Here is a 16,703-nt window from a genome sequence, read left to right as displayed (position 1 = left end):
AAAATTATGCCGGGGCTCTTTATCATTTAACATTTTACTTTAAAAACTTAGATGGTTCTCAATATTATTAAGGTGGTTTTTTTTATCTCATATTGTTTGAATTGTATTGTAAAAACTATTGATGTTGTGATGTTACGGGTCCGTAATTGCAAATGAAACTTCTTCTTCTTAGTCGATAATTTAAGAATAACTTTAAATAAGGAATATTGATATTATGACCAGTACAAGTTATGAATATCATTGATATTATAACTTGTATTATTAATATCTTAATAATCATACATCATCTTCTTATTTTTGTATTGTTAACCATTCCGGCAGACTTCACGATAACCTATCAAGTTTTTATTATGTTTATAATTTTGGTAAACTTAATTCATTCCTGATAGTCTGGGGACTTCGTATAATAAATATATACATCTGTTAAAAAAAATCATTTGAAAAGGAGAGCTTACTAATTATGAGGAATATATATGTCAAAGAGTTGGGTATCGATAATACTATACAAATCCTTGGTAGTATTAAAAAAAAAGTTGAACATAAAATTGATGAATAATCTTCATATTGTAAGCAACCCGATCCGTGTGCAGTCGAACCTGAACCTGTTTAAAAGTATGATCAACAACTGGAATGGCAACTCATGTAGATGTGGCACCGCCAGATCTTAGAGCTTTTGCTTTTTTTTTAAGTTTTCCATGCTACTTTTTTTACAATTTGCTCTATCTATTTTGTTTGCTTCGCATGTGCTTATCTAGTTTAGTGCTTTGCTTGTTTGTGGTTGCTTTTTGTCAAGGATCTGTATACTATACAAATCCTTGCTTTTATATATGAACATTATTGCTTTTGCAGTCATCATGATAGCTGTCTTACTTTGTGTATTTTTTGTCGTAACCTGACGTTATATATGTCTTACTATTGATGTGTGGTTGTTGTTATTAAGATTGGCAAAAACTCTACACATATTATGTTTGTAATGTTCATGTAACTCGATAAAAATTACTTTTTTTCAATCAAGTTATTCTATTCAATTTATATTAACAAATTTTGAAAACTTTGCCAGATTTAAATAAAGTATTTTGTCACGGCCTAAGAAAGATAACTTCTTCTTCTTCTCTGTATTAGCTTCCTTTAAATAGGAACACCTCTAATATATATATTATTAGAGTATTTGGGGTAAATTTTGTAAGATTTTTTTTTTGGTTGTATGTAGATAACTATGTACAGCACACTATGTAGGAGGTTTACTTTCATTTATAAGTTGTTTTTATATATATATATACAGACTGTTTTATTTTGTATCTATTTTTTTTTTTTTTTAAATTTTTAATATAATAAAAGAAACGTGCACCATAGCAGTATTTACATGTGAGGGTCTTATATACATGTTTTTTGTTGTTTTATTTGTTTGATAACTCTTTATTTTAATCGAGATCAATTGGGCGTTTCAATTACCAGCTGCACAGATACTACTGAAACGACGCCGATCAACCCAGAAAATGTAAATTTCCCCAATCTGACAAATTTACGATGCAGATGCAGATGTCTGCATATCCTTCACAGGAATTTAGACCTTTAAAGAAACCTAGATTGGGACCGCCAGATGTATATCCACAAGAACCCAAACAGAAAGAGGTATTTATTTTAAGAAAGGAAGTTAGTTTTACTTCCGATGAGCTACCGTCCATTATAAATATAGCAAATTATGAATGCGATTCATTGTTTACTTTAAAAGATTCCTGCATCACATCGAAGTTATCCTACCGAAGGTCGCCGGTTTTTACTTGGAATTCTTACTTCCTCCACCAATAAAAACTGACCGCACAAAATAATAGGAATGACGAAAGTGTCCAATCAAAAACAATGAACACAGAAGACTTAAATTTACTATATCATATGTCATAATCCTGAGCCTAACAAAATAACCAATAAGTACCGTGTGAAAATACAAACGGAGAAATTAAGTACCCGGATGAAATAATCCAGCACAAAAAGAACAGTTGTGTCATAATATTGACCTCAGGATTAGGTCAAATCATATATTTTCGTTTATCACAGGAATTTGTGCTATGAATTGTAACTTGTATATCGTAACTTCCTCCAATAAAGGAGCACCTCAATCATGAGTATTCCACCACCTTGTAAATGTACATGTTTATCTCTAAATGATTAAAATATAAAAGTCACACTGGTAGACATCTATCATCATTATAAGGAATATTAAAAGTGGTTGTATATACATATGTATCGGCATAAAAACGTGAGGTAATTCAATGTCATGACATTTAAAATCTAAAATTTATTTTCTCGATATTTACAGTTTATTTACATGTTGATCCACGGAAATCGGTCTTCTGTATATTTGCTGGTTTTATTTAAGATAGTTAGCTTTTATCTGTATACCACAGTGTAGTGTGGCCACGTACCCACGCTTACTGCTTCAAAGGATTTTATTGGGCTAAGTTGTAGTAAGTTTCAGTAAAGTGTGGCGAGATCCACGCTTACTCTGTTATAAACAATGACAAATATTTAGCATCTTCAATAAAGTGTGGCGAGATCCACGCTTTTGTTGTGTTGACGTATATGTGTTTGTATAAGAAGGCATTATGGATCAGTTAACAAGTGTGGCGAAATCCAAGCTCATTTTGTAATAATGTTGAGGTCGCTTCATAGTTGTGTCCCAAGAGTGTGGCGAAATCCACGCTCATTTTGTAATAATATTGAGGTTGCTTCGTAGTTTTATCCTTAGAGTGTGGCGTAACCCACGCTCAAGGTATCTATTAAGCTAACTTCATGTTCGATCGATATCATTGAGAATTCTTGACCTGCTTGTGTGTAGTAGAAAGCACAGTTTCCTTGATTGAAATTCTATGTCCATTAGGATTGATTTGTCACATCTGGGTTCCAGTAATCCAATTGTGCTTGAATCAACTATCACTTGGATAAGGCCTACTTCGCTACCGTTGTTTTTGAATTGAATACGGAGCTTTTCGTGTAGCATTTGGATATTGCTCAAGATTGATTTTCTCTGGTTCGACAGCGCAGGACAAAGCAGTAGGAAATGTTCCAAGGTTTCATCTGATGTTTGGCACAAAGGACAAGTTCCCAATAATCCTTTGTTTTTTGAATGCTTTGTTCTGTCAGCCATGAGTATATAACTTCCTGTTGCTATTCTTAATTTTACGGGTATTCTCATAGCTTCTTGCATGGAATTACTAGCAGATAGGTTTACTAATACATGTGTCTTCCCTGGTATATATTGAATATTTAAATACTTTAGTGAGGGGTATAGTTTACAATGACCCTCGATAAAATGTTTCCAATACTTTGATACTTCTTTATTTACCATGGTCTTCCATTTTAATTTTTGAATTTGACTGTCTAATACATGTATAGCTGATGGTAAGTTGTATTTCGCTAGAATCGTTTTAACAATGATAAACCAGCTGTGACTATCATCCATTTTCATAAGTAGTTGTCTGTATGCAATTTGTTTTTCTAAACTATCATGTGGTTGTCTAGATATATTTCCAAATAATGACAAGATCTTTTTATGTATTTGACCCTCTATTGGTAGTTGTCCAGACAGAATGTATATGGCGGGCGTAGCTGTACTTGTTGGTAAGGAAAGTAACTGCTTTATACATTTTTTGTGGAATATGTCAATAATATCAAAGTTTTTTCCTGTAGGAGTTACTAATTCCAGGCCGTACAGAAGTACAGGGATGACATAGATGTTAAATATATGTAGCAATGACTGTATGTCCAGTCCATTTTTCCCATGCAAACCAGCTGGCATAAGACTGTACATGGCTCGTCTAGCCTTTTTAACGTTTTCATACAACGGATTAGGATCATCTGGTTTTGATGTGCGCAAGACCCCCATATGGGTTGTTTGGCTAACTATTGGCATTATTGAGTTACCTATACTCCATGGAAAGGAAGGTTCTTTCTGTTTTCTACGATTTGGATATACTGGTAGAATAACACTCTTCACTGGTTGAAGCTTATATCTCTCCCTTCGACTGTAGTTGTATGCCATGTTAATGAGTACCTGTAGTTCCTCGGGGTTGTCACTCATTAGTGCCACATCATCTGCACAAGTTGGAGCTGCGCAGCAAATAGATCCTATTTTTGCTCCTAATCCAGAATACTCGATATCTGTTAGGAGATTGTTGATGTACAGCTTGTACAGGTCAGCGCTCAGTATACCACCTTGTTTTACGCCTTGACATATTGAGAATGGTTCAGATATTAGACCATTAAATTTAACTACACTGCTAGAGTCCATGTGAAGACTATGTATAAGTTTCCATAGTAGTCCATCTACACCTGCTATGTATAGCTTTCGTAGGATACTCTCGTGCGTTACCACATCAAATGCCGATTTAGCATCTAGAAGCGCTATATATATTATTTTACCAGCATCCCTGCATTCTCTAATAAATTCTTCAATGAAGAAGGAGCAATTCATTGGAGCTGAGTTCTCAGTTAATCCTCTTTGTAGCCTATTTTGTTCTTTCAATATTTTAGGTTGGACCTTAGCCTTTGCTACAGACTCAATTATGAATGCTTTTATGATGGAAAGTGTGCAGCCACTTCATTCTTATGAGACGAATATATATTTCATATTTTTCATGATTCCTGACAAGAACATTAAAATTATATTTTGGTATACAACTGAACAATGAACTACAAAATAACATTGAACATTGTTGAATAGAAAATTATTAATCTAATAAAAATTCATTGGTGTGAACAAAATCCAGGGGATACACATTTTATGGGAAAGAACGGACTTGATACTCCTTTGGATTTTAAAATCTAGGTAAAAACTGTATTGACTATTGTATTGATTGGCATGGACATTAAGAGCAGTCTGCAAAGAAACACTAGCCCTTTTCCTTTTAATAACCGGTAAATAGTGGCCCAGCATAAGTCACAAGGCAGATTGGTTCTTGTTGACTGGAAGGGCAACCATTTGCATTAAACCTTGATCAATGGACTTGTGAAAGTTAGATCACAGAATAATACAAAAACAATATGAAAATTATTATATTTGAATATATAATTTATTAATATTTCAGGAGTTGTTTGCAGCAGTTACAACCATGAAAACCATAATAATATTTTTTTATAATTTAGGATGAACTTACAGAGAAAAGTGTTAAACATGGGTTTAACAACACACAGATGTATAACATGGACGAGGTAAGTGTTAATTAGTGACAATCAGTCACATGGATTATGTAGATGTCATGGGTATAGCATTTTCTTTCCAGTTGTACGTTTATAAAGGACATTTTATGCGACTGATTACCTCCTGTACCTTTTAAGCTCACCTGGCCCGAAGGGCCAAGTGAGCTTATGCCATCACTTGGCGTCCGTCATCTGTCGTTGTCGTCTGTCGTAAACTATTTCAAGAATCTTCTCCTCTGAAACTACTGGGCCAAATACTTCCAAACTTCAACTGAATGTTCCTTAGGGTATCTAGTTTATAAATTGTATCCGAGGTTTTGATTTATCAACAAACATGGTCGCCATTGTTAAAAATAGAACATAGGGGTCAAATGCAGTTTTTGGCTTATAACTCAAAAACCAAAGCAGTTAGAGCAAATCTGACATGGGGTATTATTGTTTATCAGGTCAAAGGATCTATCTGCCCTGAAATTTTCAGATGAATCAGACAACCCGCTGTTGGGTTGCTGCCCCTGAATTGGTAATTTTAAGGAAATTTTGCTGTTTTTGGTTATTATCTTGAATATTATAATAGATAGAGATAAACTGTAAACAGCAATAATGTTCAGCAAAGTAAGATTTACAAATAAGTCAACATGACCGAAATGGTCAGTTGACCTCTTTAGGAGTTATTGTCCTTTATAGGCAATTTTTAACCATTTTTCGTAAATCTTAGTTATCTTTTACAAAAATCTTCTCCTCTGAAAATACTGGGCCAAATACTTCCAAACTTTAACTGAATGTTCCTTAGGGTATCTAGTTTATAAATTGTATCCGAAGTTTTGATCTATCAACAAACATGGTCACCATTGCTAAAAATAGAACATAGGGGTCAAATGCAGTTTTTGGCTTATAACTCAAAAACCAAAGCATTTAGAGCAAATCTGGCATTGTTTATCAGGTCAAGATTTATCTGCCCTGAAATTTTCAGATGAATCAGACAACCTGTTGTTGGGTTACTGCCCCTGAATTGATAATCTTAAGGAAATTTTGCTGTTTTTGGTTATTATCTTGAATATTATTATAGATAGAGATAAACTGTAAAGTGAGCAATAATGTTCAGCAAAGTAAGATCTACAAATAAGTCTATCTGACCAAAGTTGTCAATTGACCCCGTAAGGAGTTATTGCCCTTTAAAGACTTTTTTCACAATTTGTTCATCATGTTGACTTACTTTAAAAAATCTTCTCCTTTGAAACTGCTGTATCAATTTCAGCCAAACTTAGGCTAAATGAGTTTTATAGTATCTAGTATAAATTTTATATTTTATTTCCTTGTATGTCAAGAAACATAGCTTCTATGGCTAAAATAGAACATAGGAGAAAATGATTTTTTTTTTGCTTTTGAAGAAAATAGGTTGATCCAAAAACATTTAAATAAATTGAAAAGCCAAAATAATCATTGATGAGAGATTTAACCAAAAGAATTAAGGTGAGCGATTCAGGCTCTTGAGAGCCTCTTGTTTATAAGATAAGTGACAATTAATGTCCGGTTGCAAATATTACATTTATATAAAGATTAGAAACTGTTTATGTGAAATGAAAACAACCCTGGCTGATTATAACTCGACTGACATACTGTATCACAACTACATGTAGTTTACCCTTAGACAAACTTTTGCTAAAGTAAATGATATGTAGGACCAAATCTATCTATAAGTTCTTCTAATCTCCAAATCCCTGTATTTCTATTGTATAATTGTATTCTGTGCACTTTTGAAAATAAAATAGTGTTTAAACTAAAACCTATCTCCTGTATATGTCAAAAGTGATTTAATCTTTATGTACTAGTATATTCTTTTTTATCTCCTTTGAATTCTTGTTATGAGGTATTTAATGAAGGGAATGGAGAATATATATAGAGGTTTGTCAACATATTCAATGGGGGAAATCAGCATATCTGTGATCCACAGTCATTAGTGATAGTTTATTTTGAAATACAATGAACATATTGTGTAAATTCTTTAGTTGACTAGTTACCAATTAAAAAAAGATTTTTATGGAGTAACAGACTTAAAGTTGCTATCGTGAACAATGGGAACTACTCATCCTTCTTTTTATTAATCATGTTAATGCTTTGACATAAGCGGAAAAAATAATAGTTGTTTGAAAAGAAACTTGTTACATTGATTGTAAAAGTATATTTGTAAGATTTTAAATAAGTTATATTTCAGTATTTGTTATAATGTTTGGTCCAGAATTTCAGTTTCTACATTATCATGATTATAAACCTGACCGGTGAATTTACTATTTAAGATCTATTTAAAAGTATTCAAATTATTAAAAATGTGTAACCCGCTTTTGGGATTTATAATTTTGACTCCTTCTTTAATTCTGCAAAGGTTAATCAAATAATTGATGTTATTTTGTTGTAGTATGGGTCAGCAAGAAGAGAGAACATCAGTGAAGAAAAGGTTTGTTAATAAACTGAAGAAAATAACACTTTACTATGAATTATAGATATGTCATATAGACACAATGTATATATAACATACATCTTCTTCAGTAACATAAATGTATGAAAATAGGTACTTGAATCAGTTACAAATTGATTTTTAGAAGAAGCCAATGTAATACATTCTCAACGTAGATATTAGCCAATTTTATCAAAATCAAAAATATTGTTGAGATTCCATTGATATAAGTCTAATTGACTAGTTCATTGATGTTTTTTTTAATCATCAATATAATGATCCAATTCTTGCAATTATTACAAAATAACTGATTCAACTTTAGTATATGCTTGTTCCATTCTTGTTAAAATGTCAAACCAAATTCATCCAGTCTTTTTTTTTTATCATATTATTCCTGCCATTTTAAAATAAAATTAATGATGCAGGTAATGATATTTATAGGAAAATTTTAATACAATGTTCAATAAATTTTCTCATTTCTTTTATTCATCTTGGTTGTTAATGTCCCTGAAAACAAATATAGGAACAACATGTGACATTTTAGTTATTTTATTAATTATATCATGTATGTATTAGAAATAGCATGGCTTATCTTACTTTGTTATACTTAACAGTTTGGATCAGAATTTATTGCTCTACTTAACAAGAAGAAAGAATACAACACATTTCAAGATACCTCCAAAAAGAAACAACAGCCATCCAAAGATAATTTCTGGCCAGTAAGTTCATTAAGTTATTCACATTAGCATGCAGAAATATTTGAGAAAACTTTGAATTTTTGAAGATATGGAAGATAGAGTCAAAGTGTTTATTGATATAAAATCATACTACTTCTTGAGAGGTGTAAAATGCTTTAAGAATTATCAACTACCCATGAGATTATTCTATATAAGAGAAAATGTTGATAAAGTGTAAAATATGTTATAGTTATAGTATCATGTAAGTTGGGTGCTATGTTATTTGCTATGCTACGTTTACTTTTCTACATTGGTTAGAGGTATAGGGGGAGGGTTGAGATCTCACAAACATGTTTAACTCCGCCGCATTTTTGCGCCTGTCCCAAGTCAGGAGCCTCTGGCCTTTGTTAGTCTTGTATTATTTTAATTTTAGTTTCTTGTGTACAATTTCGAAATTAGTATTGCGTTCATTATCACTGAACTAGTTTATATTTGTTTAGGGGCCAGCTGAAGGACGCCTCCGGCTGCGGGAATTTCTCGCTACATTGAAGACCTGTTGGTGACCTTCTGCTGTTGTTTTTTTATTTGGTCGGGTTGTTGTCTCTTTGACACATTCCCCATTTCCATTCTCAATTTTATTTGAAAATGCTACTAAAAGGTTACTGAAAATATGCCTATACTAGTTTGAAGAACTTGTGCATATATACATTTATCAGACTCTTTCTATCTGTTTTTTTTTAAATAAAAATATTTTGTTATGTATTAATCTACTTAAAATATAATTGAATTTGTCCATGACTTCTTTTAGGCTGCAAAGAACAAGAGTGCGATGGAAGCATGGTTTAAAGATTTAGCAGGAAATAAACCCTTACACCAACTTGGTAAAAAGGTATGATCAGATACATTACTTAAATTATCTCACAACAAGATGTTTCTCAGAGAAAACCCACACCCCTCCCCATGGTTCAAAATTTAGCAGGAAATATACATATATTACTTCTTAAACCATAACAATTTCTTTATTAATTTTGCATATATCAAAATGTACTAACTAGCCCAAGGCAACTATAAATGACACACAGTTTACGTTCAATTAGAAAATTGCTTTTCCTACATTTCCAACATTCAATTAAGTTTAATTATTAATAATCATAGAAAATTTCCCCTTTGGAATTCCATATAACATTAGTTATTCAGTAGGAAGTTTGAATTGAATATTAAATGAAAACAAGAGCAAACTTTTTTGTTTCTTTTACTTTTATTTACAAATTATAGTATGGATCTCAATTTCAGAATAAGAAGATCTTTAGGAAGAACCAATCATACTATGATAAACTAAACCTGCTTTGAAACAACTTATTATAATTGACATGTATAATTATAGAGTGTTGTTTTTTAGGTGCCAACTTTTAACAAGAAAGAAGAGATTTTCTCCACGCTGTGTGAATACAACATACCCAATTATAAATGTGCCTGGTTTATAAAAATGACAGGAGCTTACAATGTTGCCATGCAGGAAAATAAAACAAAAAAGAGGCAGGCAGTTGATCAGTCTGTTGGTAAGGAAGCCATGTTTACATTTACACTAACATGTATTTGAGCAATTTAATTAAACACTAGAATTGAGAATGGACATGGGAAATGTGTTTAAGAGAAAACAACCCAACCAAAGGGCAGAAAACAGCTCAAGGCCACCAATGAGTTTTCAACAAGGCAGGAAAATCAGGCTTCGGCTGGCCCCACAACTATTATGTACACTAGTTCAGCTAAATGGAAACCACATTATTAAAACTTTAACAAATAGAGAACCCAAAATTAAATAACAAACAAAATCTTGAGGTCCAGAATTAGTACAGGCCCTTAAATGCATCGGGGTTCACATGTTTTGTGAGATCTCAACTCGCACCCTTTATCTCTAGCTAGTGTGGATAAAAAATACACAGCACTATGTACAGTAAAACTCAGTTAAAAAGAAGTCTGAGTATGATATTAGAATAGGTAACAGAACAAATCAAGCAAATGGCCATTATCAACATAAATTGATATGTAATTTATACCTTTAAGCAGGTTATTTTTGCGGGGTGTAAATTTTCACTTATTTTCACGTATAGAACAAAACAGACAAAATAAATTCCACAAATTGAAAAGTGCACATGCAAAGGTAAAGATTAAAGCATTGAATCTGCCAAAATATTTTGTATAAATTATTCAACTAAAATCACTAAATTTTACACCCGCAATTAATACCGGCTATATGATATCATAATATTCAGCTTTCATTAGATATGGGTTTATTTTGGTGTGAATATTCATCCTTAGTAGATTTAAACATGTCCTTTTTCCCTAAAGAGCAACAGTTTCATATGAGACTCTAGCTGAAGACATACAGTAGATTATATATTAATTGTATGGCATAAAGTAGAATAATTGTTTCACAAAGATTTTTTTCTTTAAACCTGATCTTTGTAATAAAATATCTGATTATTTTATTGTGTATTTAGAATGGTCCCATTCCATGATGAAATACTTAAACGACCAGCTACAGAAAATAAACGAGCCTCATCACAGTGCTCCAGGTGGACCAACCTCAGGGTTCCTAACAGTCCAGTCAGTACAGCCAGCTTATAAAGTGGACCAAGATCTAGCACAGAAACAGTGGCAGTTTGGTTGTAAATTGGCCAGGCATTTGTGTGATGTAAATATGTAAAAATTAAATGAATGGACTCTAACTGATAGATGTACTGTTACCATAAAGATATGATTGAATGATTGCCAATTTAACATCTATCTACCAAACAACATGGATTTAAAAAAAATACAAATCACTTGTATTGCCTTCAACAATGGGCAAAACCTATACCTCATAGTTTTTTGTGATGTTTTGATTATTTTTTCAAGCAAGTGCTTTATGTATATAATAAACTCAAAAAAGAAACAAAATGAATCTGTAAAAAGACATCACTAACAATAATTTACAAAACAGAAAATAAAATAATTACAGGTGAATCTAAAATTCAATAGATAGAAACTGTTTAACATGCATATGGTATTTTGGTACATATGTGTGTAACATAAGAATTGTTTGGTATTTTCAGGAAGGATTACTAGACAGACATGAATTTTTGACATGGATAATTGACAGCCTGGAGAAACTAAAACAGCCTGATGACACAGTTATAAAAATGATCCTTACACAAGTGTTAGAGGTAATAGATCATTCAGTGTCTGAGAACATGTTAAAAACACAAACAAATAGCAGGGAATGTTTCACAATTCATGGTCTAATTTAATGAATCATATTTTTGATAGGTAAGAAAAAAAGATTTTTAGTATATAACAATTTAGATCTGATAGTATTGAAATTCAAAATAATACATTTCAGCAATAACCTTAACAATGGACATACTTTACAGATTTTATATGATTAAAAAAATGTATGATCCTGCTTAGAAATTGTTTTGCTAAATTTTCTCTTTATTTTTCAGTATTTAGATGAGATAACAATGTCAGTGTTACTGTCCAGAAAGTTAGCACATTATTCCTGTAAAAAGATTGCCACTCTATGTAGTGAATCAGAGTTGTCTGTCCCTAGAACAGATTCACCTATGCTGGCTGCCAATGGACAAGGGTATATTCTATATAATGTTCATAGTGTGCAGTTTTAATGTAGGAAACTCGTTCATGAATATGTTTTGAGTCTTGTGAAAAATCTCATCATGGGATTTCTTTTTTCCTCATTTTAGATTAGACTATAAAATTGATATTTGCTGCTTCCTGCTTAACATGTGAACTTGCAGGTTGAAATCCGGCTCAGCGTTTCAGTCTAGTACAAAGCAGTGTTTATATTAGGATGGACAGAATATTGAATACTAAAAACCTGCTAACTGGTTAACTAGACTTTTTCAATTTTAATAGATTTAATATAAATGTGTATTGAAATCATTGAAATTTTGTTCTATTTAAAAATAATCATTGTGGTAATTAATTTAACAGATCAACTATCCAGTATATTGATTGATTATCTAGACTCAGAACAATTGCCACAATCAGGAAATAGGACACAGTTGATAAATTCAAAATAAGGATGACAAATTCTGTAAATTAGAATTAGAGCATAACACATTATAAATTTATTTTTTTGTTAAAATTGTAGACATTGTCACAGTAATTTTCTTTGATAAATTAATTATATTTATGATGTTAATTGATGACTTGTATTTCAGGATGACTTCAGCCAATAATGGACAGATACTTCCACCACAACCCAATCCTCTAAACGCTGTGTTCCAGCAGTATATCAACTGTCCACAACACCGTGGGATCATACTCAGTCTCAGTGCTATTGCACAATACATCACTCTTCTCTGTCCTACTGCACTGGTGTGGAATAACCTGGGGGAGGGTCGAAGTACCCATATCATGTGTGCATCCCCATTAGACTTGTTACCTTGTCCCCCATCAGCCCTTCCAATGCCAGATAATCCACAGCGTTCACAGATAAGGGCCCAGTTGAGGACAGCAGAAAACCAGATCAGGGTTAGAGGAAGAGGTGCCGAAATGAAATGGTCCTCTGATAAATGTCAACAATCCACCAGGGGTAAGAAATGATAACTTTATATCTGGTGTACATATATACTATGCTCCCATTGTCTTTTTACCTCTCCTCTGCATTGTCCAGTATAATTTATTTTGAGAATCTAATATAGAATAAGCTGCTGTTATATTTTCTACTAAATTTACATATGAAATAAAGGGGATATGGATGTAAGTTAATCAGACAGCAGTCACTTAAAAGCCTTCCTTAAAAAACTGTACAATGCGAATGAGCTCAAACTCTTGATAGAAGTCTTTACTACTGTATTAGTTATCTTGGTTTGATTGTAATAATTGAAGAAAGTTAATTAACAATTTTATACATTTTCTTACAATTTTTATTTTTGAAGTAAAACCAAATTCAGTATGATTCAAAATTTTATTTATTAGCATAAGAAGTTGCCATTTCGTCATAAGGTTGACAATAAACGTTTTTTTAAAGTTCTGAAGGAGACCTTTTGTTGGTAAATTCATGTCATTTGTATATTGATAAATAAGTGTGGCTCATTTGCAATCCTTTATTTTTATATTCATTTGGATTTCAGGATGTGTGTATATATGTGGTATGGGCAAAAATGCATTTATTTTAAACCTTTATTGTTTCTGTTGATTTTGTTCTGCATTTTAAATTATTGTTTTCATAGTTTTTTTGGTGTGTTGGATACTTTTGATTTTTTAATTAGTTAATATTATTTCTACAGACGCTTGAGATTTTAGAGAGGTAATACTATTTCTACAGATATTTGAGTTTTAAGAGAGTTGTAGGAGAACATTGATTTGACCCTTTGAAAGAGGGGAGAAAGATACCAGAGGGACAGTCATACTCATAGATAAAAAATAAACTGACAACGCCATGGCTAAAAAATAAACAGACAAAGAGACAAATAATAGTTCACAAGACACAACATAGAAAACTAAAGACTAACACCCCCCCCCCCCAAAAAAAAAAAACAAACAAAAAAAACTGGGGGTGATCTCAGATGCTCAGATGCTCTGAAATGATTTGTACATCTGATCTATTAACTTACAACTGTAAAATCTAAAAATACAAAGAAGAGTTAAAAAATCTTATTTTACTTTGCTTTTTATTTACTACTAGAACACACCCGCGAAATCGCGGGCATTCAGAGCGTAGTTGAAAGTATGTAAAGTGTTGTTGGAAGAATTATGTAAAATATTGAATGACTGGAGAATTTCAGCAAAAGTATCATAAAGTCAAAGGATATTAGGGGACAGGAAAATGTGGTGTTTTTTTGTATCCCTCCTCCTTTATTTTCAAAATTCCAAATGTTGGTTTTCTATCAATTTCAATATGAACATAATACATTTAGTGGGGAATTTCAGCAGAAGTATCATAAGTCATAGGTTATTGGGGACAGGAAAATGTTTTTTTATATCCCTCCTCCTTTATTTCCAAAATTCCCAATTTTTGGTTTTATATCAATTTCAATATGAACATAATACATTGAGTATGTTATGAACATTTAAGTAAGGAGCCTGTAATTCAGTGGTTGTCGTTTGTTTATGTGTTAAATATTTGTTTTTCGTTCATTTTTTGTACATATTATATCAATTTCAATATGAACATAATACATTGAGTATGTTATGAACATTTAAGTAAGGAGTCTGTAATTCAGTGGTTGTCGTTTGTTTATGTGTTAAATATTTGTTTTTCGTTCATTTTTTGTACATGAATAAGGCCGCTAGTTTTCTGGTTTGGATTGTGTTACCTTGTCAGTTCGGGGCCTTTTAAAGCTGATTATGCGGTATGGGCTTTGCTCTTTGTTGAAGGTCGTACGGTGACCTATAGTTGTTAATTTCTGTGTCATTTTGGTCTCTTGTGGAGACTTGTCTCAAAATGGCTATCATACCACATCTTCTTTTTTTGTAATCAATGAATTTTGTAAAAGATTAAATAACTGGAGAATTTCAGAAAAGGTATCAAAAGTTCACATGAATAATTTTAGCGCTTATCTGTATATTATGAACATTCATTACTATATAAATATAGTGTATTTTCTTTCAATTTTAAGTTTACTAATCGATCCATGGTGGTCATTGATTTAGTCAGAGACATATACTACATATGTCTCTGATATAGTATACATGTATACATACCCTCTCTTTTTAATAAACTATGTGACCGCCGTGGATAGTAAACTTGAAAATGATAGCAGATAGAATTCTTATATTACAGTATACAGAAAAACACACAACCGGAAGTCTAATCAGACTTAAAATTTCGTCCAATGACGGGACAATATCTGGATGCCTTTTTTTTTCTCGTTTTTCTCCCAAAATAACACAATCTGAATAATCATATGAATGGATGACAAATGCGACTATGCACTGAAACCTATAGGACACAGAGGCGTGTTGATTAATTTATTGTGGAAAGAAGAGAAGCGACACCAAAAATGAGGTCTTCTCGTTTAATTGTATAGAATTCTGTTATTAAAGATGTCAATGTATAAGTTTGAGATATTTTGCCTTTAGGTCATACTATTGCCAAAGTATTAGATGTATAAGTTTGAGATATTTTGCCTTTAGATCATACTATTGCCATATGTCAATGTATAAGTTTGAGATATTTTACCTTCAGGTCATACCATTGCCAAAGTATTAGATGTATAAGTTTGAGATATTTTGCCTTCAGGTCATACTATTGCCAAAGTATTAGATGTATAAGTTTGAGATATTTTGCCTTCAGGTCATACTATTGCCATATGTTGATGTATAAGTTTGTGATACTTTGCCTTTAGGTCATACTATTGCCAAAGTATTAGATGTATAAGTTTGTGTTACTTTGCCTTTAGATCATACTATTTCCATATGTTGATGTATAAGTTTGAGATATTTTACCTTTAGGTCATACTATTGCCAAAGTATTAGATGTATAAGTTTGAGATATTTTGCCTTCAGGTCATACTATTGCCATATGTTGATGTATAAGTTTGTGATACTTTGCCTTTAGGTCATACCATTGCCAAAGTATTAGATGTACATGTATAAGTTTGAGATATTTTACCTTCAGGTCATACTATTGCCAAAGTATTAGATGTATAAGTTTGAGATATTTTGCCTTCAGGTCATACTATTGCCAAAGTATTAGATGTATAAGTTTGAGATATTTTGCCTTTTGGTCATACTATTGCCAAAGTATTAGATGTATAAGTTTGAGATATTTTGCCTTCAGGTCATACTATTGCCATATGTTGATGTATAAGTTTGTGATACTTTGCCTTTAGGTCATACTATTGCCAAAGTATTAGATGTATAAGTTTGAGTTACTTTGCCTTTAGATCATACTATTTCCATATGTTGATGTATAAGTTTGAGATATTTTACCTTTAGGTCATACTATTGCCAAAGTATTAGATGTATAAGTTTGAGATATTTTGCCTTCAGGTCATACTATTGCCAAAGTATTAGATGTACAAGTTTGTGATACTTTGCCTTTAGGTCATACTATTGCCAAAGTATTAGATGTATAAGTTTGAGATATTTTACCTTCAGGTCATACCATTGCCAAAGTATTAGATGTACATGTATAAGTTTGAGATATTTTACCTTCAGGTCATACCATTGCCAAAGTATTAGATGTATAAGTTTGAGATATTTTGCCTTCAGGTCATACTATTGCCAAAGTGTTAGATGTATAAGTTTGAGATATTTTACCTTCAGGTCATACTATTGCCAAAGTATTAGATGTATAAGTTTGAGATATTTTACCTTCAGGTTATACTATCGCCAAAGTATTAGATGTATAAGTTGAGATATTTTGC

The 16,703-nt window shown here is 31.9% G+C and overlaps 1 protein-coding gene across 8 annotated transcripts in view; it reads left to right on the top strand.

The window, feature by feature from the left end:
- The first annotated feature begins 1,464 nt into the window (after positions 1–1,464).
- Positions 1,465–16,703, top strand: part of LOC134712700 (mediator of RNA polymerase II transcription subunit 12-like protein) — a 53,430-nt gene continuing 38,191 nt past the window's right edge. For 6 of the 8 annotated variants that reach the window (XM_063574509.1, XM_063574507.1, XM_063574508.1 and 3 more), the window contains exons 1-11: positions 1,465–1,632; positions 5,143–5,208; positions 7,610–7,648; positions 8,263–8,367; positions 9,134–9,214; positions 9,725–9,884; positions 10,827–11,020; positions 11,421–11,531; positions 11,811–11,953; positions 12,549–12,922; positions 13,464–13,481. In XM_063574509.1, coding sequence (XP_063430579.1) covers positions 1,528–1,632; positions 5,143–5,208; positions 7,610–7,648; positions 8,263–8,367; positions 9,134–9,214; positions 9,725–9,884; positions 10,827–11,020; positions 11,421–11,531; positions 11,811–11,953; positions 12,549–12,922; positions 13,464–13,481 — 1,396 coding nt within the window. In that variant the 5' untranslated portion in view covers positions 1,465–1,527. The remainder of the gene's footprint in view (positions 1,633–5,142; positions 5,209–7,609; positions 7,649–8,262; positions 8,368–9,133; positions 9,215–9,724; positions 9,885–10,826; positions 11,021–11,420; positions 11,532–11,810; positions 11,954–12,548; positions 12,923–13,463; positions 13,482–16,703) is intronic. The other 2 variants (XM_063574510.1, XM_063574506.1) reach the window with 1 other exon arrangement.

The sequence above is a fragment of the Mytilus trossulus genome, chromosome 3 (genome assembly GCF_036588685.1).
Source record: "Mytilus trossulus isolate FHL-02 chromosome 3, PNRI_Mtr1.1.1.hap1, whole genome shotgun sequence".
Taxonomy (NCBI): Eukaryota; Metazoa; Mollusca; class Bivalvia; order Mytilida; family Mytilidae; genus Mytilus; species Mytilus trossulus.
Note: the sequence above shows the minus strand (reverse complement) of the source record. Positions and strands in the feature narration are given on the sequence as shown.